We start from the raw sequence: 23204 nt of genomic DNA, 5'->3' as shown, positions 1-23204 counted from the left end.
AATTTATAGCCCGTACTTCTATGGTGTCTACTCTAGTATTTTTAATAAGAATAGTATTAAAGCTCTTTGTAGCAGCGCACACGCGCGGCTTACAAAGTTATGAACTTTATTGAAGCTACCGCCGACGCGCCGGTGACGCGCGCTAGATTGCCAAACAAAAGTTTCTATGCGCGGACCTACCTGTTCATATGTATGATTCCTTCACACCTCGGTCGATAACCGCTCGTACAGCCTACTTCCTGTTGTTTTTACATTTTATTAAAAAAACTTCACACCTCCCCTGCCGCCACCGTGAACATATCAGTGCGTGAACACCTTGATTTTTCTCACGCCGTGAAATTTAGCCACCGTGAACTCAAAGTGAATTACAGTATATTTTATATATATAAGATATGTAATGTTACACTTACTATAAATGTTTTTATCAGGAGCAACTCCAGGCTGCAGAGAAGATACTGTCGGGAAGCCGTGCCCTGGTGAAAAGGCTGCAGGACCAGACTAACACAGTACAGCAGAGGCTAGACCGGAAACAGGCTGCTCAGAAGCAGCTAGTAGAAGGCCTCAACAAGGCTAGGTAAGGTTCCTAGTAGTAGTAGTAGTAGTTGTAGAAGTGATGCCTGTGTTTAAATGTACCAGACTTACACAGTACATGTGCAGCAGAGGTTAGACTGGAAACAGGCCACTCCAAAGGAGTTTAATTCCTTTTGAGTGGCCTGTTTCTGGCCTTTTTTTAGACTATGTAAAGAGGCAGAGAAGCTGGACTTAATGATGTCCTAGAGGCCACAATATATCTTGGTCAAAAGTAAAATGTTTCAAAATTAAACATTTCTATAAATAAATTGAATAAGAGTTAAAATTTTCTTCCAGGATTGCAGCAGGCAAACCCCCGTCTTCCATAACCCTTGGAGAAACCACCGCTACCCTAAAGAGGAAACTTCCCTCTGGTGAACAGGGGAACAAAAAACCCAAAACTCAGCCCAAGCTGAGCCCACAGTCTATAGTACAGGAAAAAAAGAGACTACAGCAACTGGAGAGGGAATATGCCGAGAAAATCAGACAACTTAAAGAAGCAATGGAGAGTAAAGCTCCCCGAGGAGAGAAGGAAGTCACTAAGGTGGAGGTTGAGAAGGAAAATCTTCAACCAACCAATGTCTTACAGCCTGTGGTAGACTATAGTCAAGACAAGATAAGTCTTTCTTACTCCGGTAGTGCAAAGGCAAGTAGTAGTGTGGAGGGGGAGAATTCGAAGGAAGAGGGAACGGAGGAGAAAAGCAAAAGGAGAAAGTCACTTTTGGAGCTAAATCCAAGCACAAAGCCACAATTACTCTCACCCGATAGGAGAAGAAGCAGCGAACGTCTCAGAGCTAGAACTCCTCAAGAAAGTGAAAGTTCTCAAGAAGACACTACAAGTGAAAGTGCTGTTGAGGAGAAGACGTTGAGTGTGAGATTACCTGCAGGTCAGGGAATGGAGACGCTAAGACGTCTTCAGACAGAGAAAGAGAAGAAGTTGCCGTCCACGTGCATCCGAGCTCATGTGCAATGTCTCAAGGAGTACAGTGTCTTAGAAACACCAGTCTCCAAGGTCTGTCGCTGCTTCTGTCGTCTTAATTGGTAACTAGTAGACAAGCAATTTTCTTTAAATTCTGGAGTAAAAGTGCTGTTAAAAATGTAACATTACTTAACTTCCTTTTCTGGTAAAGAATAAGAAGAAAAAAAATACTTATAGATGGATGACTGAACAATAAGATTTATTTGTATTATTTCAATCCTGTTTCAAATATTGAACTTCATTTTCAATATTCAAAACGTTTGTTATTACCATTTCCAGGACTTAGACTTGAGGTTAGATCCAGTGACCTCTGACCCCACCGACCAGTCAGATGACCTTTTGCCCCTTCCCCTCCGACCTTACAGCAGCTGTCTGCTCAACTTCAGGTCATACAGGTCAGCAGTTATGGATTCATTAATCAATTAATTTTCTGATCCTGATTGATGGTAACTGTATAATGAGTTTTGTCAGAAATGTAAGAAAAAGTAAGTTGTGCATACATGTTCTTGTATAACTGCCAAATTTACCAGTATTAGTGACTAATTTACACCAAAAATCACTCTTTCTCCCCTCAGGTTCAATCCCTACTACAGAACCAAGTCCAAGCTGCCCTTGACCTCTGCGACCTTTAGCCACAAGGTCAACCCGCACCAGGTGGTCTGCAGGTTTCAGCTAACCGGCACCTGTAACGACCAGGACTGCAGATGGTGAGTGTTACTCTTTATTTAGGGCTGGAAACACCAAATACTTGAATGTGCAGCTTAGTGCAGGTAAAGATAGAGCCATGCAAGTACAAATGTACATGTGTTACATTTGGTGCAGAACAAAGAAGTCCTTGGTTGAAATCCTGCCATGTTACTGATCTTTGAATGTGCCCTTGGGAAAGGCATGTTGCGTGACTTTCCTCAATCCACCCCTAAAATGGGTACCTGACTTCAGTTGGGAAAGAGGGATGGGCTCCACCATCTAATACAGTGTCCTTGACACAGTGAACTAACAACCCACTGTCCCTACAGCCTCAAAATGACTATGGGACAAGCTTTTTCCTGCCTTTGATGTTTGATGTCTATCTACACCTTAGGGCCTAGTCACATAATAATCACCTTTATGAAATAGTATAGTTTTAGTCTCCATACATACATGTTTGTTTGTTTGTTTGTTTGTTTATTGGGAATCTCCATTAGTTATACAAGCTGTGTATACTAATCTTCCTGGAGTCCTTTCACATAATAGAATACATACAATTATCAACTTAATAGTTACAAAGGATTCAACAACATTATACATAACAATTGCTTAACAAGAACAATAAAAATTACTAAGTAACAGTAACTACTTATAGAACTTATAAGCATTACTGTAGGCATTAGAGTAGATATCAGCTATATACCTCTGAAGATCTTGCCATACATTGTACCTGTTTCAGTTGTTGTGCAATAAAATTGACTTGACTTGACTATTCCGTCCCTCCAGGCAGCACCTTGCGTCTACTATGCTGACAGGAGATGAGTTATACCAGGACCTGTTATCCTACCATCCACCTCTGGTGGGAGTTACTGATACAGACCCTGTACAGTCTCAACAGGCTATAGGTATGTACTTATACTGTCCTACCATCCACCTCTGGTGGGAGTTACTGATACAGACCCTGTACAGTCTCAACAGGCTATAGGTATAATATCTATCATATTTGCTCTGATACTGCCACCTACGGTTTTATCTACAAACCTTAACAAAACGTCAGTCTACTTTGTTAATTGAATCTCTAACTTAAACCTTTAACAACTTTTAATTGATGTCAGTGATTGTTACGCATGATTTTAAACTTCCTTGATTCAAAGCAACTTTTCATGGCTTAGTTAACTACAATGTATTTTTACATATACCCTCCCCTTTGTACAGTGGCCTATGTAGAGAAGACCTGTACACCAAACAAAGACAAGATGTCCCCAAACGACCAGTGCCTGCTCCTAGTTAGCCAAGTGAACGAGCACGCCAAACACGTGCCTCCTCACACCACCTTCTTACAACCTCGTGTCTGGAGACCCAGACAGGCAGACAGCAGGGAACTGAGGGAAGGGGAGACTGAGGAAGAGGAGGACAGAAAGTTTGGAAAAGGTGCTGAAAAATGTTTTGCTGAAGTAAAGTGTGTGTGTGTGTGTGTCCGTGTGTGTGTGTGTCTCTGAGGAAGAGGAGGATAGAAAGTTTGGAAAAGGTGTCCCGAAAATCTTTTGTCACTGTAAAGTGTAAAGCAGGATGGGTTTCAATTTCAATAGCATGTACATTGTTGTACATTATGCATGTTTGTACTTGCCAATTGAATGCTTATTTGCATACAGTAACTATTGAATGCTTATTTGCATACAGTAACTGTTGAATGCTTATTTGCATATAGTAGCTGTTGAATGCTTATTTGCATAAATTTGCATACATTGTTTGTGTGCTTTCTCCTAATAACTTCATGGGTGTGAATGTGCTTACTACAGACAAATTATTATTTGCATAAATTTGCATTAAACATAACTTACAGTTTTATTTCTTATCTTCCTGACAGATGTCTTAAGAAAAGTCACACCTCCTTCTGAGGACCAGGAGTTCAGGTACTTTGTCCCAGAAGGAGAGACGCTGGAGAGTCTTGAGTCAGCTGCCCTGAAGGAACCTCAGAACGCAGACTTGTGGATCGGACTGGCTCACAAGTACCTCAAGACTGGAGCGGGGTCAGTTGGATGTCTTAAGCCCCTTTTGGTGTTTCATATGTGATACGGTCGCAAATAAAAGGCATTCCTTGGATGCATGCATGTATATTGTTGTAGAATTATACTTTTTTTCCATCTTTCCAAATATGAAGTTAAGCATTTATGTTGAATTTTGTGCTGATCTTGTGCCCTTGGGAAAGGCACTAACACGACTTTCCTCACTTCACTCAGGTGAAACTGAGTATTGTATTGTCCCCTGTGTTGGTGGTGGCATTAATATAAGTTGAAAAAACTTCAGTGTTCTGTCACCACGTCTTGTGATTACCTGTTGAAATAAAAAAAAAATTATACTTATCTTCCTCTAATCTAGCAGTGATGAGAATTCCCGTCTGGACCAGGCACTGAACGTGTTGTCCCGAGGCCTGGAGGCAAACCAGTGCAGCGAGGCCCTCTGGCTGCAGTACCTGGAACTGTACTCCCGCAGATCAGGGAGAGAGGAGACACAGGAGATGTGCCAACAGGCTGTGGAGTTCGCTCCTTCATATAGGATATGGTGGAAGGTACAACAATTGGTTCTTTTCATGTTTACCTGCACAGAAAGAAAACATTTTGTTATTGCTCTGTTTCTTTTTTCTTTTTCTCCAAACAAATAGTCAATGACCTGGACCAGACATCTGTCACCATGGTAACTAGGCGCTGTAGCAACATCCTGTGGTGTTGGGTTACATTATGAAATGAATATAAACAAAATATAAGAGGAGGTACAAAGTTTCAAAACAAAGCATTCACAGCACAAATTTCTGCAGTTGTACATACAATGTAACTGTACGTGTACTTTATAGTCATTCGTACATTTTTCTTATGTATTATAGTGTACATGAGGGTTTGTATATATTGCTTGCCTTGCCTATTGTAACTTTTTTTTTCTGTACCCAAACTCTTTCAATTCAGGGATTCTCATCCCTGCTGCAAGGTTTGCTTTTTTGGTGTTGAAATAAATAAATAAATAAATATAGTGCTGACCTACATTTGTACATGTGCACAATGTATAACCCCATTGTCTCCATGTATGTTCCACAGTACCTGTCAATACAAGACACCGTGGAGGCAAAAGACAACGTCTGCTGCCAGATCATAGACTTCCTGAGGAGCCCGGAGTACTCCAGAGAAAAGGAGCGTCACTCCGGAGAGACAGATAGTCATTCTCACTCCATCCTAGAGACCCTTCTGTACCGGACTCAGCTGGCTGTGGTCAGCGGTCGGCGGAGTAAAGCTTTACAGATCCTACAGGTGAGGTCCCAGTCTAGGGCTGATTACCTAAAAGTAACATCAGGACTTGTACAGGTACTGGTACAGATGACAGACGGTCATCGAAACGTCGGTTCGTAAAAAATAAATGGTTGTGACCAAAGAACTTTGCTATTCATTCGTTTACCAACCTGATGAAATTATTTACGGACTGGTACAGGTCCAGGTCCAGACCTGATAGATTGTTATGCTATTAATTTATATTTTTTATTATTTGCAGTTTGCACCAAAAAGACAATAATATGTGATAAGTAAACCTAATAATTATATACAATTACAAATAATGTGCGGGGCAACCCAAGAAGGCTAGTGGCTTATCGAGGGGGTTACCCGAAAATACCATTTTCTAAATAACATTTTACAAACGTGTATTGTAAATTCAAATGCATATGCCTTGATTGATGAAGGAAATCATTATTTTCTCATCTGTAGTAATGTATTTTGTAACATTTTTCCAACCCCCATGCAGGATGCCTTGAAGCAGACCAAGGACACGCCGTGCCCCCTGACCTCTGACCTGACCCCTGCGGACCGTGTGGTGTGCTGGTTGTGTTTTATAAACCTGCAGGAGTTCCACACATTACCCACACACCTGTGGGACCCAGCTGACTCTAACCCGGGGAGACTCGTGTGTAAGGAGCCCTTCCTCATGGATTGGAACTCAGAGAGAGGGGTGACAACGCCGAGGGACAGTCTCCTCTCACACTTCCAAGGTAAGGTTTAAGAATCAAACAACATAAAGGTGCTTTCCCACCATAGATGGCCTCGAAAAGGATATACTGTGGGAAAAGGCGTGTTGAAAAAAGGAACAAAAAACCCACAACTTGTAGCAACAATCTTCCAGGGTCAATAAAAAACAACAATAATTATTGCTAAATTCCCTTTCCAGTGAATACAATATTCAACTTCAAATGTTGCTGTCATTTGTTGTGTCTTCCTTCCTTTGAGTCAGTTTGTTCCAGTACATGTAACTTATCAAAGGAAAAATTGGCTTAAAAAAGTGTCTGTGGAATTTCATCGTGTGCTGCATCTGTTTATCAAACTGTACAAAACATCTGCCATTCTCAGAGGTTTAACTTTAAGGTTTTCAATGAGCTAAAATCCCCCACTGATGTTCTCTCCCTTGCAGATGCCCTGCGTGCGTGTTCCAGTAAGACCCTGGCTGCCCAGGAGAACACCCAGGTGTGCTTACCTTTGTACAGGAACCTGGTACTCATGGAGAGGGTGTCTAACAAGTAAGTATGAGTTTCTTAGGACATTGGTGCTTCTTAAGCCCCTGTCACACAGTCAAGAATTTGGCCTCCCAAATGCTAGCTTAATGCCTGCCAACCATGTTTATTTATTTGTTTGGCTGCAAGAAGACAATTTGTACAGCCAGGGCAGCCCAACTAGCCAGATGGCTATATTATTAAGGGCTTGTTTAGGAATAGATCAGCTGGCAATTGGCTACAGTTTGGTTGTGCCAGCAGAATGGTTCAAAACCAATGTTTTCTTGATGTTAACTGTTTGTAGTCTCTTCTTCACCACACCAATGCCTCTCTAGTCCATCACAACATACATGTGTACACACATCAGGTTCTTTGTTGTTGTTGATATCGTGACTCTTGTTGCAGGGTTGGTTCAGCGCGAGGAGTGTGTAAGAGACAGCTGAAGGCCTGTCCAGGTTCTGTGTCTGCTGTAACAGCTCTGTTGTTGTTGTTGTAACTGTTGTTGTACCCCTCCAGGGTTGGTTCAGCGCGAGGAGTGTGTAAGAGACTGCTGAAGGCCTGTCCAGGCTCTGTGTCTGCTGTAACAGCTCTGTTGTTGTTCTAACTGTTGTAACTGTTGTTGTACCCGTACAGGGTTGGTTCAGCGCGAGGTGTGTGTAAGAGACTGCTGAAGGCCTGTCCAGGTTCTGTTCCCCTGTATCTGCTGTTAGCTGAGGTGGAAGCAAACCATGGGACCAGTCAGGACACGCTCAATGTCAGTACATGTATTCTCTTTTTTTCAGTTACCTAGAACTGTCTTAGAGTGGAACTCGGTGTAACCAAGTACAGTAGGGGCAGTATCATTAGAAAGCTTTAGTTTAGAGTTAGATGTGCAAAGGCTACAAATTGTAGTAACAAGTCGTTTTGTGTTAGCCAGCTGCCTCTGTGCCACTTGCCTGCAAAGCTGGTGTGTTACACCGTGGGGCGGTTATACAGGCTGTACAGATACAGATGCCTTGAATTATAATTGCCAGGAATAACGTCTTGACCTTTATTTCAGGTTCTCCAAGAAGCTGCTTCCAGACATCCACAGAGTGCAGAAGTACATCTTGCCCTTGCAAAGTGTCTCCTCGCTCAGGTGTGTGCAATTATCTTTTCTTAAACATATAGTTTTGCCCTGTTTCTTCTTTTTCTTCTCCAAACAACTAAGGTTAATGACCTGAACCAGGCCGTCTGTCACCACGGTAACTAGTTTTCGGTTACATCATGTTGCAATTTTATAGCAGGAGGGATTTAGATTCCTGTCTGAACATAGAATATATATGAATGTGTTGGAGAAAGAGTTAACAGAGCAGACCATATACAATGTACGAAGGAAAACATGCATTTCTTCTTGTTCTGTTATACATTGATTCTTTTACTAGTCAGTAATCTTTATTTTAACTACTAGTATTCTCTCAGATTCAGACCCAACAAAGCATGTTTTCTTCAGTCTGATAAATATTGTTTTCTGTGTGTTTTTCAGGGTGACAATGACAGTGCTCTAGGATCTCTGGCAAACTTTGTGGAAGCCTTCTTCAATGTAGAAGACTCGTCTGAGGAACACACACCACAAAGACTCTACAGGTAATGCATGAAAATATTAGCCTCTTGCAAATTTGGCAAGCTGGAAAAATGCAGTCTCATGATTACCAAAGAAAATTATAGTTTAAAAATTACATGATTGTATAACCAATCTTGAGCTCTACTCTGTGTTCATGTCATAGTAGTGTCTATACTATTCTTTGTGTACAATATGTATATCATTCAAATATGTTGTCATGTAAAATGCTAGGAAAAAAATTCAAATGTTTTCTAACTTCCCTGTCCATGCACCAAGCCCTTTTGCTAGGTTGTACTCAGCCCAGACTTATGTTGAAGAAGTTGTTGTGAGTTTAAGATGTTTTCTCACTTCCTTGTCCTAACAGCACGCTGCTTGGTCAGACCCTACCACTGGGCTACACACCACCACCTTATACTGATGGGGTGGACCATTCTACTGTGAGGGGGGAGCAGCTCCATCTCTACCTTAACTACAGGTGGGGCTAGGATCCTCACGTACCCTCAAAAATTCATTTATGGGTATTGATAAGAAATATCTTTTCTGAATGTCTGTAACTATATGTAAACCATTACACAATTGTACGTATATGTGCAAATTTATTTAAGTGCAATATACATGTAGTACTGAATGTCCAATGCAATATAGTGAGAATGCACAGCATTTTTACCATATTGCAGATTTTACTGTTGTGAAAAAAGACTGGCCTTCAGTGTTCACGTATCTTTTGTCAATGAGAGTTAAGTGTATTTTTATATACTACATACAATGTATTGTGTGCAACAAAATTGACGTTGAACACATCACCCCTTCTTTCATGATTACTTATCTCTCTCCTTACCTGGAACTTTTCTTGTTTGTTTTTACTGTCCAGTTTGCTGCTGGACTTGCAAGGTGACAGTGTGGGCTCAGCTGAGGTTTTTGAATCTGCCATCTGTAGCCTTACCTCCACCAGAGAAGTACAGACTGTCTGGATACAGTAAGTATGGTGGAAATGCTGCAAATCTCAAAGCATTATTATGTAAGATTTTTGTGCCAAATTAATATAAATAATTGAAATTTTCTCATCTAGATTGTCATTTTCAATAACTTCAATAGCACTTTCAAGAGAACAATTTAATTTTAAGATAGATAAATCACTAGTGTTCATGGGACTCATTTTCATGCTTCCAGATACTTGAAACACCACCTGTCAAGGTTACAGTCCAGCCAGAACAAGATGGACGCCACCAAGACCCTGAGAGAGCTGACCAATCGCTGCCTTGTTTCCATGCCGACCAGTTTCCCTCGGCAACACGGGCGGGGCCACTGGCAGGACTACAGCTTCCACAACAAGGTAACAAAGGGATGGAAGAATGAATGAATGAGCGAGTGAGTGAGTGACTGGGTAAAGACAAGGAAACAAACTTCATGAATTTTAGTGATATTTCCAACCGTCCAAAGTTTTCAAACGTTTTCAGCGGCACGATGGTTAGAGTGTTGGACTCGGAACCAAGAGGTCCCGGGTTCAATACTCACCATGCCCTGACGTTGTGCCCTTGGCAAAGGCACTTTACACGACTTCCCCACCGCTATACGATGGAGTGATGCCCATCAAGCCTCTTTTTTGGCTAGTCCGTCAAATTGTGTGCCAAAAACACACTACGGATTTGGTGTGCCAATGTGTCAACATCAGCACATTTGCCACCAAGAGCCGTGAAATAAAATGTTTGTATCTATTACATTGTTTGCGCCATGTGGTAAGATTGTACTAAAGGAGCCCAGCTCTGTTTGTCAGTAGACACATTGTTTGGAGTTCAAGTCCTTGTCTTCTGCAGGTCGTTGACCTCTTCATGGGCTGTCTGGAGAAGGGTCAAAGGTCGGCTGCCTACGAGAACTTCCTACGCATGATGCCGAACAACGTGAATCTGAACTTGAGGTGGGTTTGATTGATTGTTTGTTTGTTTGTTTGTTTATTTATTTAAGAAACCTCCAATTAGTGACAATACACCACTACTCTTCCTGGAATCCTCTTACATACATTGTACATGTAATATGCAAACATTGTAACAGTACTGATATCTACATTCACTTTAACTACTTTGAAAAAACGTTGTCTTACTAACATTTGCCATCCCATCCTTGTGGATAGTAGAGTGCGTGTGTGGAGATTCTGTTAACTATGCGCTGTAATCTAAGCCAAACCTAATATGATTCAAGATTGAACTGTTACATCAATTTCTAACACAGAAATTGGAAAAGACTGCGAAAAAATTTTCATATAGTTTCGTAACATTTCTTCTTATCCTTGAAAACCTTGCCTGGAAGATGCTGCACTGCCATATGATTGATTGAATGAATGAATGAATAAATAAATAAATGAATGGTTGATTGATTGATTGATTGATTAGTTCATTGAATGAATGAATGAATGAATATATGAATGAATGAATGCATGATTGCCATGTTTTCCAGGGCTGTGGAGCATGCGTTTGCCACAGATGATGTCCAGCTGGCCCGCAGTCTCCTAGCAACAGTTGCCGGGGAACAGCCACGCCCTGTCGGACTCTGGCAACTGTACAGTATTCCTGTTTCCTGGGAAAACTTTCTCTTTCACACTCTCACTTTTATAGTTAAGAGCTGTTCTGTTAAGAAATTTGAGGAATGCTGTCTCATCTATGGACCAGGAAAAGTTTTTGTTTGCAATGTAAATTATTTGGAACTTTTAATGTGAAATTTGTTTTTGTTGAAGCAGATTGCTCCAAAAGTTCAAACAATGGTCCAGAGCGACATTTTTGTAGTATGTTGTCTTACTGTAGCTGTAAAATAATGCTTCAAAACTTCTCTCTTCACCTTGCCACATATTTGTACTGTAGATTTAAGAGACCTCCTACTGTTTAGATTTCATAAAAGGGAGCCTTGTTGTTTTTATTCCCAATATCGCCTTTGAGAAAACATACTGACAGACAAACACCACAGTCTTAGCTGGTCTTAGTACCATCTTATTCAGTTGTTAACTGTTGCCTTGTGATCCTGTATACTACTGACCACTAAAGCATGGAGCTACTGTTGTTCTCTTCCAGTGCTGTCCACCTGCACCTACTGGACGGTAACATCAACAAGGTGGGTGTAGTTAGACTAGTCACATACATGTAATACATTGTTATCCTGAAATAAAGACTAAACTCTAACTGCCAACACTACAATGAATTGGGACTTACCCAAATTTTGGCTGCCTCCGTCAACCTTGTTCAACCTTGACACGTGTCTCTGACGTCACGCTCCAAGAGTAGACGGGTCCATTCCGTGAACAAGGTTGACGGAGTGAACCGAAAATTTGGAGTAAGTCCCAATTCATTGTAGTGTTGGCAGTTAAAGTTTAGTCTTTATTTCATAATGACTTGTACCAACACAGATGAACTTTCATGCACACACACACACATATAATTTTTTTTTTCTTCAACACAGATGAAATCTTGATTCTGTGGGTTGTTTTCTTGTCACTCTGTTCGACTGTTTCCTTTCTATACCATTTCCAGGTGTCCAGACTCTACAAGCAGGCAACCAGGCTGCTGCCCCATCATGCAACACTCTGGAAAGACGTAAACTTAACTCCCATCACATCTCTTAACTTGGTTAATGATGATAACTTAGGTCAATAACTCTAACCAGCAGTTATAGTACTACAGGTACAGGTATTTACAAACTACATTCTGAATATAAAGTTCAGGAATTCTTTGTTGATTGTTATTTAAGAATAATGGCAAAATTAAAGAGTAGAATGTTGTATTCACTTGAGATTGAATTTAGCAATAATTATACCATGTCCATGATCATTGTTGTTTCTGTAAACTTATCCTATAAAATTGTTGTTACGAGCTGTGGATTTTTTGTCGATGAAGGTTAGAGATCCAGGTAATAAGATACACCAAAAAGCAGTTACACAAGCAACTGGATATGATTTTGGAAATGGTCAGACGTTTCAGCTAGTATCCACTAGCTTTCGTCAGTGACGTGTGGATTTTTTGTTGCTTCTTTTTTTCCACACGCCTTTCCCACCACAGCATATCCTTATCGAGGGTTGTTTTTGTAAAGTTATCCTATAAAATCATGGTTATGAACTGTGGATTTTTTGTTAATTTTTTTTCTCTACACGCCTTTTCCACCACAGTATATCCTTTTCGAGGCCGTCTACGGTGGGAAGGAGGAAAGAGTAAACGCAATCGTCAGTCGCTGTCGCCAAAATGGAGTCAACATTGAGGAGTATCTGGCCACCATCTTTAAGTCTTCCACCGCGTCTTCCAAGTCGTGAGTCCCTGTGTGTCAGAAAGGTCAGCTCAGGTCACGGGGTCGACTCAGGTCACAGAGTCAGCTCGGGTCATGGGGTCAGCTGAGGTCACGGCAGGGTCAGCTGAGGTCACGTGAGTATGGGTGCTGTTTCCCCATATCAGTGCTGTAGTTGGTCCCAGCATGCATTGCTGCTGTCAATCAAATCCGTTACCCTGGAGACGAGGTCGGGAGAATTTGGCAAGTTTTTAATTTTGGCAAATTTTGCATTTTTTTTCTAAATAGCTAGAATTCATCCCAGTCAATGGAAGTATAATTATGATGACGTACACTGGTAGTTACAATGTAGTCTTTGAAAACAATGTAGTCTTTGATAATGGCATTTTGCTAGAATTAAAGGCTTGCCAAATTGCAGTATTTTCAGTCATTTTGTTGTGAAATACCTTCAATTGCAGTAGCCATTAATTGGCATGTACATGTATACATGTATCACTAATGTTGTTGCAGTACATATACTTAGTTATTATCACAACATTTTCAGTGAACCTTAAAGACCTTTTGCACCAATGCAAGTTTTAGTGATATTTCTGTCTTCCTACGGTATCTACATGATATATGCAATATGTAGAAAAAGAGCTAGTCAACATCTTTATTGTTATTGTATAGTTTACAGCATTGGTTTTGAACTTAAATACTTTATATGGAAAACATTGATTCACATGGTATGTCTGACATGAAGTTTCGTCATAGTCATACCTTGGTTATAACCTCTACCAGGCTTCAGGAGGTGGCTAGAAAGAGTAGAAATTGGCCAAATAGACAGATAACATGCCAGGGGAGTTAGTTTGCTAAAGGAGTATAGTTTGCCATTCTGAACTGTGCTTCTTTAGTGAACCAACTCTTCTGGCATCTCATTTGTCTATTTGGCCAATTTCTACTTTTTCCAGCCTCCTCTGAAGCCTGGTAGAGGCTAGCCTGGGTGCTAGCTAAGTTGGGATGGCTGGGATCTAGGTTAGAAAAGTTACAATGTATCAAAAATGTGCATCACAGTAATGTACATATGTGAATAACATCATGTTGAAGTTAGATTTTCCAGCGGTCCATTGTACGGACACAGTATACGGGACTCGTTACGTGAATCGCGATCCGCCGCTCGTCAAGTGACAGTCTGTCCTTAGACTGGTCTCGGTCTTTAAGAAGGGTTCACCCCTTCTGAGGAGCCTGCCTCAAGAAAGGGCCTACAAGAAACTGCACTTAAGGAGTCTTAAAAAGCTGCCAAGACCACGAGAAGATGCTGAACATCTTAGAAAGACAAGAATATGATTTAAGTGGCAGAGAAATATTATTTTTGATAGGCAAGAAGCATGACTTATGTATTTTTTTGTTCTGTTTTCTGTTGCGTTTTCATTTTCTGTTAGCTTATATAAAAGCAGTGAAATTTGCAACTGTGGAAAATTCTGTTTCAACAAATGTGTAGTTTTGAGGAGAAAGTTTATGATACAATGAGATCAAGAACACAGTATCAATAGATAGATTTAGCATTGATACATGAATATAATATTGATATCTCTAATGAAAGTTCAGATAGTTTTGCATAATTGCTATGTTCCAAAGCTTGCTGGTAAAAAATTGTAAGTCAAGTCAAGGCTTATACTATAGGTTATTATTTTCTTGTAAAGTATAATGTATTGTGCTGAAGCAAAAGATTTTCGGGGCTCAGTGCTATATAGTTAAACAGAGTACCATAGTGCCAAGTATCAAAGTAAGGCAGGCTTTAGTTAAGGTATAGGAAGGTTCACAGTATATTAATTTGTTATGATACATCTTTGTACTCAATGAAGATTTCAGATACAGAAAGTCATTTTGTCTGTTGTTTTTGTGTGGCATTTCCCAGAAAACTACAGGTAGTGTTATCTATCACTATAAATTTATGAAAAACCTTATATTTTAAGATGTGTGAGTGAGAGAGAGTGCGTGCGTGCTTGAGTGACAGTGAGTGTGTTTATGTGAGTGAGTGAGTGAGCGATTGAGTGAGTGGAGTTCAAGGGCCAGCCAAATTCCCTTCGGGCTCAACTCCCCCCGTAGCGGTAATTTAGACAGGCGGGCGAAGGGCTCTTGGCTGCCGAAGGAAAACGGCTAACAGGGTAGTTGGTACTGGGCGGAGGGAAGCTATTACAGTCCCGAAGACACAGCCTGCCCCAACTAACATGCCCCAACCACGATTAGACTGGATGCCAGGCTAGTATTTCTGGCTCCTGCCCTCAAGTGTACGCCAAGCCCCGATGTCGGTAACGCAAAGCAGATGGTGGTACGGAATGTGGCGGACGAAAACAACATCGACAGTCGGCTCAGCTCAAGTCCAAAGGCGAGGGTAAAAATATCGGGGCAAATTCACGGCCGCCACACTTCCCTCTCTTCCGGCACGCGTGTTGGGCTTTAAGATCACACTTAAGAAAATCTCGAAGTGCCATTTCAATGTTGATGACATCCGGCACGTAAGCGTCCAAGTACCGGACGTTCCGTTTTGACTTTTGGGCAGTCTGGCGTTCAGCTACGAGAGGAATTTGTCAATAACGCATCGGTATAGCCGGTATAACCGTCCCTCGGCGTAACACATCAGCTTCTGTATCTGAATAGCCGGTATAACCACCCTTTGGCGTAACACACCAGCTTCTGTATCTGTATAGCCGGGTATAACCGTCCTTCGGTGTAACACACCAGCTTCTGTATCTGTATAGCTGGTATAACCGCCCTTCGGCGTAACACATCAGCTTCTGTATCTGTGTAGCCGGTATAACCGCCCTTCAGCGTAACACACCAGCTTCTGTTTCTGTATAACCGGTATAACCGCCCTTCGGAGTAACACACCAGCTTCTGTATCTGTATAGCCGGTATAACTGCCCTTCGTTGTAACACACCAGCTTCTGTATCTGTATAGCCGATATAACCGCCCTTCGGCGTAACACACCAGCTTCTGTATCTGTATAGCCGATATAACCGCCCTTCGGTGTAACACACCAGCTTCTGTACAGCCGGTATAGCCGCCCTTCGGCGTAACACACCAGCTTCTGTATCTGTTTAGCCGGTGTAACCGCCCTTCGGCATAACACACCAGCTTCGCAGGCACGCGACGCGGCGTTTAAGAACAAAAAGGGCCACGCTACGTTCTTAATCTGAAGCCGCCGGCTGTATCTCAGTTTTGGGATCTTTTAGGCCACAGCTACAATCTTGGTTTGTCTCGAAAAAAAAACACACCTGACACCTGTAGGTAGTCAGTGTAGGCCCCAGGGACTATACTTGGAGCAGCTGTAGGGACGGAAGGCCGACACGTTCCATGTCTGACATTTGTGCACCCCAGAATCTTAGACTCCGCCAAATAAGACAAGTCGTAGTCACGTAATCTTGGACCGGCCTTGACTAGAAACCACCTGTCAGCTGTAAGCAGTCAGTATTTAGTCTCCACCAGACTCCTTTGCAGGCTGAATAAATCGTTGAAATAGGCCTGAAAAGGGGATATAACTGGCCAGAGAAGCCCCATTTTCCTTTTTAGGTAGATTTCTACGATTTATTCAGCCTGCAAAAGGAGTCTGGTGGAGACTAAGTATTGGCCACTCGGATGAGCAGATTTCGGTATGGAAGGCCACCATAGTATGTTTCTTGTCTGACTTTGATGCACCCAAAATCTTAGCCTGGCTGCACACTGGGCCCAAGGTAATATCCAGTGTGCAGGGGATATTAGGGCCATATTAGTTTGGGCCCAGTACTAGTGTGCTATGGGTCTGGCATCCAGGCTACTAAAATCTTAGCCTCCGCTTAGGCCCCGCTGGTGATACAAATCAGTCCATCTTTTAAAGAAAAATCTTTGATATTCATAAAAGGTGGATATTGGGGGGGGGGGTCTTCCGATGGGCATGCAAGACAAGAAGAGATATGCCTGTCGTCGGACCAGAACAAGTAAGAAAACATAAACTGGCAAGTCGCCATTTCTCAAGTGTCATGTCAGCAACTTCTCAAGACAGCTGACAGACCTTCCGCCTTGATTCTTGGGGGGCCAGTTCGGACCAGCGTCAAGATAAGACTCCGTAAACATGAAATTTCTTAGAAAATCTCGAACCTTCCGTGTCTGTCCGAGCTGTCAAACCTTTCGCAACAAAAAACAGTTACTCAAGCAACTGGATATGATTTCGGAAAGTCATGTCCAGTTGCTTGAGTAACTGGTTTTTTTTTGGCGTATCTTGACGTGCCAAACCTTTCCACCACATTAGACTCCGTAAACATGAAATTTCTTAGAAAATCGCGGGCCTTCGGCCTGATGTCTGAAGCTGCCAAACCTTTCCACCACATTAGACTCCGTAAACATGAAATTTCTTAGAAAATCGCGGGCCTTCGGCCTGATGTCTGAAGCTGCCAAACCTTTCCACCACATTTCTAGGGGGTCCAACTCGGACCAGTGCCGATTTTCTAAGAAATTTAGTGTTTACGGAGTCTTATCTTGCCACTGTTAATCTCGAGCCTTGAACAAACGTTAACCTTCCGCCGCGTTTCTCAGGGATCCAGGCCGGACAATGATAAGAATCTGGAGCTTTCCGAGTACAGTCTGACCTCAACCTAAGTTACTCAAGTAATTACTCAAGCAACTGGATATGATTTTGAAAACGTTTTCAAAATCATATCCAGTTGCTTGAGTAACTGCTTTTTGGCGTATCGTATTGCCTGGATGTCTAACCTTCATCGACGTAACTCAAGTTATATCAACTTATTTTATGCCGCCACCAACGCAGAGGACAAATACAGGACAGGACAATACTCATTCTCACTTGAGTGAAGGTGAGGAAAGTCGTGTTAAGTGCCTTTCCCAAGGGCATGAGATCGGTGGTATGTCAGGAATCGAACCCGGGACCTCTTGGCTCCGAGTCGAGCACACTGAACCCCACAATGGGCCCGCGGAGAAGCCTGATTGCTCGGCTATCGTGCCGGTGACCTCGTGGGGACCCATCCTTCATGGCCCTTCACGCCGTACCCGGCTCGGGAACTTGTTTACAAGAAAACCTACTAAAGACCTGTTTCCTTCAATCAGAGACAAACGCACGGCACCCCAACGCGCCCTCCCATTGGTCGGCGGCCGGTGTCGCCACGTGTGACGTCAGCGTGACGTCAGAGGCAGACAGGTATAAGGTCTGAGGGTCCGTCCGGGGAGTTGTCTCCTCGGTCTCGGTCTTCTTACCGCAACGCGCGCTCAGGTCCGGCGGTGTGTGAGTAGACCTGCCCCCGAGACATCCCAGTCAGCGGCCCGGTCAGTCCCCGTAGCTGGGTAACGGCGATCTCCAACACCGTACGGCGACTTATAAGGTAAATGAAGGAATTATCTTTATTCGTTGGTGAAGGTTAGACATCCAGGTAATAAATAAGATACGCCAAAAAGCAGTTACTCAAGCAGTGACACTGATGAGAGGTAGTGGATGCTACCGGGCTGAAACGCCTGACCGTTTCCTAAATCATGTCCAGTTGCTTGAGTAACTGCTTTTTGAATAATCTTCATTAACAGTTGTACAGGGTACAAGGTATGGCAACAATGACAATGTGGTCATTACAATAATACTAGTATATTCTTGAGGCTGGCGTTACTACTTTGTGCGTTGCACTATCTTCGTTGAATGTGTGAACAATAGGAAAATAATCAGACGATATGGGCTAGCTGCCTTGTTTTCCTATCCTAGCTTATTGGCTCCATATGTGACTTATTGACTCAATAATTTGCATCCTTTTGTGTCTTTGATGCTTCAATGTGTTTTTCGCAGAAAGTGCTATATACTGTTTTTCCTAACCGCATGCCCTGTGCGATGCCCCTCAGTATTGAGTCCATATGTGGAAAATGATTTCTTTGTTTTTCTTTCATGCCACAACATCCGTTGTTCTCAGAAAGGAAGTTTAACGTCGTGTTTCCTTTCTTACATTCTGTCTCTGTTGTTTTGTAACTTTGGGTAAGGCGTCTTTCTTAGAATCTGTGCGAAACGAGAGGTTATCATCTTTTTATTCAATACGTAGGTTCGCTCTGGTTTAAAAACCTTAAAAAAATCCTGTTTTGCTGTCCTGGAATCGTTTTGGGTGCCTTTAAAGGCATCCAATGCGATTTCAGAGCAGCAAATCTGGAAATATTTTAAATATAAGGCATTTTTGTGATATTGAAACATACTGCTTCATATTAGCACATTTGAGTCAGCATTTCATACTGACAATGTAGATAAATGACTAGAATATTGGCTTTGAAAAATCGGGTTTCAAAGCCCTAAAAACTGCACTGGATGCCTTTAACGCGTAAACAACCTCCCGTATCAGCGCCATGAAAACCTTGCGCACGTGTCCGCCTGATGCAAGCTCAGCTGTGGGTAGGTACGGGTCAGGAGTCAGGGGCGAACCGAGGTCTGGTGCGGGTTCATGGAACTCACAAAACTGCACCTGGAAGTTCCGAACTACAGTCATGCCTTCAAATATAGTCAATAAAAATCAACCAGGAATTGGGGTGTTCAAAAACTCGTATTTTCCAAGAACTATCATCATCATTATCATTATGGTTTATTGTCACAAATCTCGTTGCCATCAAGCACAGTTGGGGCATCACCACTTTAAGTAAAATAGAATAGAATAGAGAACAGAGTAGAATAGAGTAGAATAGAATAGAATAGAATAGAATAGAATAGAATAGAATAGAATAGAATAGAACAGAATAGAATTACACAGAATAGAACAGAACATTCTAAACGACAGGAGAAAACACCCTAGCGACTCGCTTGAACTCCTGACCCGAAGACGTTCGTCTGTCTGGGTCCTTTCGTCTTGCGGAATCCTGCTTCCGACTTCTTGAGATGTTTCCCGATCCTGAGACGTCTTCTGAGACTTCCAGAACATTCCTACAAGTGGCAGGGCGAGCGACTTGACATGGTGCCATCTGGCCTAGCCTGACCTCCTTCGGCGTAAAATCGGAGCGCCTTGTTTTGGCAACAACGTTATTGTTCAAGATGTTTGCGTACTTCTTTCTCGACGTCTCTGAATATAGTTTATTAGTTACTAACTTACTACATACTTTTAAGTATGTAGTAAGTTAGTAACTAGTTAGTAACTAGTTAGCTTAGTTACTAACTTTCTACATACTTTTAAGTATGTAGTAAGTTAGTAACTTTTAAGTATACTTTTAAGTATGTAGTAAGTTAGTAACTAGTTAGCCTCGGCGTAAAAGTTCAAATTAAGAAATGCAGCCCTGTAGTCTCTAGTCTTCCTTCTGCTTCTGACCCGTTTTTCCAATGACGATTTACAATTAGCAGTCTTCTGCCAAGTGCTGGGAGCTACAGTGGCACATGCTCTGAAAATAAAACCACGTAGCAGTGCTCTTTGCGTATTTTGAAGCAGGGAGTCGAACTTTCGTGTATTTTTCTTCACTCTACTTCTGTCAAGACGTTGACATCTCCCGCCCAGACTTAATCCAAGACGTCTCAGACAGCCTCCAAGACATGAAACATCTTAAAGTGTTTTCACAACAATTTCTCCTGCCGTCACTGTATACACCCTCGGGAATAAATAGCCCACTTCTCAGTCTTATCGCCCGATATGTTACGAAAGGGTTAGTCCCATATGTCTGAGGTGAGGCTATTTTTAGATCTTTAAGGATCGCTGCTACACTTGAAGCTGATAACATACCGGCTCTGATAGCACGTCTCTCACCTTTGCCGTCTCATGATGTGGCCTGCTAACAGTTATGAGGTTTAAACTTTGTGCTCAAACCTTTATCAAAGGGAAATCATTACATAAACAAGGTTTAGGTCCAGACATGCTTCTTGAGTTGACAGGTATCGCCACAGCTTCTGTCTCAATTGCAAGCTGCGGGTTCAGACCTCCCAACTCAAGGTTCAAGCCTGAAGATTTAACTTTATCAAACGGAAGTTCTACGCACACACAAGGGTCCTTGTACCTCCTCGAGGGATATCTACTCGGGTTCAGTTCCTTGGCGATTATGCCACTTGAGACTTTCCCATATTTACCGTCTTGAGATGTAGGTCTGCCAACTTTTCTTGAAGCTTAATCTCAGACCGGAAACGTTTCGTACACAAGGGTTAAGATTTGCTCCTTAAGACATATCTAAGGACTGGTTCTGCGTCTTGGCGGTCAGAGACCTGGACACTTGAGACTCACTTTCTCTTTTTAGGTCGTCTCAAGTTGTGAGTCTGGGTCTGACCAAGGCTCCTTGGTCTGACAAGGTTGAAACTTTGTAAACTTTATCAGACGGAAGTTTGGGTTCACAAAGGTTGGTCCTCGCGTAACATAGTGGCTTTTTCGGCGTAACACTAGCCCCATCTTCGCAGGCACGCGGCGAGGCGGTAGCTAGCTATATCACACTGAACGACCTGTTACACCCAATCTTTGCACATTTAATTGCAGGAGTTGTTTAAAGCTTTCTAGATACCCCAACTGTGCTTGATGGCAACCAGTTCCACGATAGTTCTTGGAAAATACGAGTTTTTGAACACCTTAACGGTAGGGTTTTGCTAGGTCGGGAAACCAGAAATACCACATTTTTTTCAGGCCTGTGGGTTTTCTTTACTCTCCAAGCAGAGGTTTGGGGGTATTTTTGGTGTGTTTTAGGCTTTTCTATCTCGGTTTCTTTTTTGCAATGGGTTTTTTTCACCCAACAAAAGTTCCAGTGCAAAAAAAAGAACCCCGATAAAAAGCCTAAAAACACGCCAAAAATCCCCAAAACCCAATCTCTTGCCCCTTGAATCACATCTCCCCCGGGTCTTGTGTCTTGGCAGCTATAAGGACCACTTGAAGGAGGTTGAGATAAGACGCTCCCTCCAACATGTCCAAGGCGTTGACCTTAAGACAAGAATGCGGCCGGTCTTGTGTTGTGCCGCGGCAGGTGTTAGCCTGGGAAGCAGGCTCTTTGCCGGGCGTTTTTAGCCTCTACCAGGCTTCTGGGGGCGGCTGAAAAGAGTAAAAATTGACAAAATAGAGAGATAATATACCAGGGGAGTTGGTACACTACCAACAAAATGTACTTTCTGGCGGACCAATTCCCCCGGCATCTTTTTTGTCAATTTCTGCTTTTCCCAGCCACCTCCAGAAGACTGGTAGATGTTAGAAGATCGTATTTCTTAAGTTACATGGAAAGGTGGAATTATCGGAATACTGTTTTTAAAACATTTGAATAGGGCAAATCGGAAATTTCTTTAACTGATATTTCTAAAAAAAAAAAAACTGATAGGAGGATAACATTAAAGAAGAAATGGAGGCATGGTCTGTAAAATAGTGTCCAAGAAGTACAATTGGGGTTACAGATAGTACAAGTGGTAGTCAATTCTAGGTTGTTTTCTTGAAACTAAGCAGTGGCCCCGACCTTGTTTTTGAAACGTTAGCCAAAAGTAGGACAAGATAAATTTTCGAACATGACCTTGGCTCCTGAGTTTCTTAAAACCAGACAACCTTGCCACAAGATCACAAGATCCAAAGGTACAAGCCCAAAGTTACATAATCTTCCCTTTAAAGTCTTCCTTACTCTTCCAAGACGATCGCCAAGAAAAGAGCCAAGACAGATCTGTTGATGTGACCTTGACTGTTTACGTCTAGAAAACCAGACGACATTTTAACTCGAAGACATAAATCAAGTGTTCTTCTTGTACTTTCTTCAAGAAAGCCGGCCCTCATCCTTCAAGACGTTTGCCAAATCGAAGACCAAGACAGATTTTTGTCAAGACCTTGGCAGCTCAGTTTTTCGAAACCAGACATTGTTTACGAGAAGACTTGTAAATCATGTTGTCAGCTTAATCCCCAATTTAACGAAAGGGCCATAAAGTCGAATTTATGACCCTAGCTCTCTTTGTTCAGTTAACTTAGACAGTAAACACACTATGATATATGAGGAATCATTAAACTAAGCGTTAGTTAACGTTACTGTTTCAAATAGCGTGTTGAACTGGACCGTACGGTCAACTTCAGAAATGGCAACCAAAATTTTAAACAATAAAAATTTATTTTTTACTTAAGGGTTAATGCCCCGCCCCGAGGTGAATATGGTGTGATAAAGCCTTGTCAGCTGCTATAACCACCGAATGAAGCCTTTATGAGGTGGTTTCTGCATTCAGACATAGAACTTAACAGGCACGGTTCTGGATACAATACTACAGGCTCTCTCAAGACGTACGCCAAGTGCATGTAGAACAACTTAAACAGATTTCCCGCGGCCGCTCGCGTCTTCAGAATCAGACAGGCGCGCGCCAAGGTCTCGACCCCCGCACCAGACCGTGGAGAAACACCGACCCTCCCTCCGCCACCCGGCCAAGTCGGCCCCCGGCGCCTTTTATCTGGGGTCTATTTTTGCCAAGGATAAACGAGAAGCGTCTGACGGCAGGGTTTGAAGCTCCCGCAGAGGGATGTGCGAGGATAAGGCTTATCTTGTCTTTTTTCCTAAGGCCATGTTGATTTGATTATATGGATGGCATCCTCTGGGAACCCCAAAAACTGATGCAAGCGGGCAAATAAAAAAAGTTTTGCAAATAAGAAAAAGTTGCTTTTGTTATGTTTGTACGTGGTCCTGATTCAGCGGGAACATC

The 23204-nt window shown here is 42.3% G+C and overlaps 4 protein-coding genes across 4 annotated transcripts in view; all 4 read left to right on the top strand.

Annotated features, from left to right (window-relative positions):
• LOC109477313 (zinc finger C3H1 domain-containing protein-like) overlaps positions 1 to 3661 on the top strand; it is a 13844-nt gene extending 10183 nt beyond the window's left edge. The window contains exons 17-22 of the mRNA XM_019778476.1: positions 429 to 574; positions 868 to 1582; positions 1829 to 1944; positions 2125 to 2256; positions 3023 to 3221; positions 3452 to 3661. Coding sequence (XP_019634035.1) covers positions 429 to 574; positions 868 to 1582; positions 1829 to 1944; positions 2125 to 2256; positions 3023 to 3221 — 1308 coding nt within the window. The 3' untranslated portion in view covers positions 3452 to 3661. The remainder of the gene's footprint in view (positions 1 to 428; positions 575 to 867; positions 1583 to 1828; positions 1945 to 2124; positions 2257 to 3022; positions 3222 to 3451) is intronic.
• LOC109477312 (zinc finger C3H1 domain-containing protein-like) lies at positions 3493 to 7389 on the top strand. The gene is made up of 7 exons (XM_019778461.1): positions 3493 to 3667; positions 4104 to 4266; positions 4619 to 4805; positions 5326 to 5535; positions 6023 to 6266; positions 6683 to 6788; positions 7278 to 7389. Exons 1-7 carry the CDS (start codon positions 3493 to 3495, stop codon positions 7363 to 7365), a joined length of 1173 nt encoding a protein of 390 aa, XP_019634020.1. The 3' UTR covers positions 7366 to 7389.
• Positions 7390 to 7489: 100 nt separating this feature from the next.
• On the top strand, positions 7490 to 12631 carry LOC109477309 (zinc finger C3H1 domain-containing protein-like). Its single transcript, XM_019778445.1, has 11 exons — positions 7490 to 7498; positions 7801 to 7878; positions 8266 to 8366; positions 8708 to 8818; positions 9215 to 9319; positions 9514 to 9676; positions 10158 to 10258; positions 10795 to 10896; positions 11403 to 11442; positions 11859 to 11921; positions 12491 to 12631. Exons 1-11 carry the CDS (start codon positions 7490 to 7492, stop codon positions 12629 to 12631), a joined length of 1014 nt encoding a protein of 337 aa, XP_019634004.1.
• A 5139-nt stretch (positions 12632 to 17770) lies between these two features.
• The window catches only part of LOC109477594 (insulin-like peptide), an 11666-nt gene continuing 6232 nt past the window's right edge, over positions 17771 to 23204 (top strand). Inside the window, exon 1 of the mRNA XM_019778935.1 lies at positions 17771 to 17955. The gene's annotated coding sequence lies outside the window, so the exon portion shown is untranslated. The remainder of the gene's footprint in view (positions 17956 to 23204) is intronic.

The sequence above is a fragment of the Branchiostoma belcheri genome, unplaced genomic scaffold, assembly GCF_001625305.1.
Source record: "Branchiostoma belcheri isolate BF01 breed outbred unplaced genomic scaffold, Haploidv18h27 scaffold105, whole genome shotgun sequence".
Lineage (NCBI taxonomy): Eukaryota > Metazoa > Chordata > Leptocardii > Amphioxiformes > Branchiostomatidae > Branchiostoma > Branchiostoma belcheri.
Note: the sequence above shows the minus strand (reverse complement) of the source record. Positions and strands in the feature narration are given on the sequence as shown.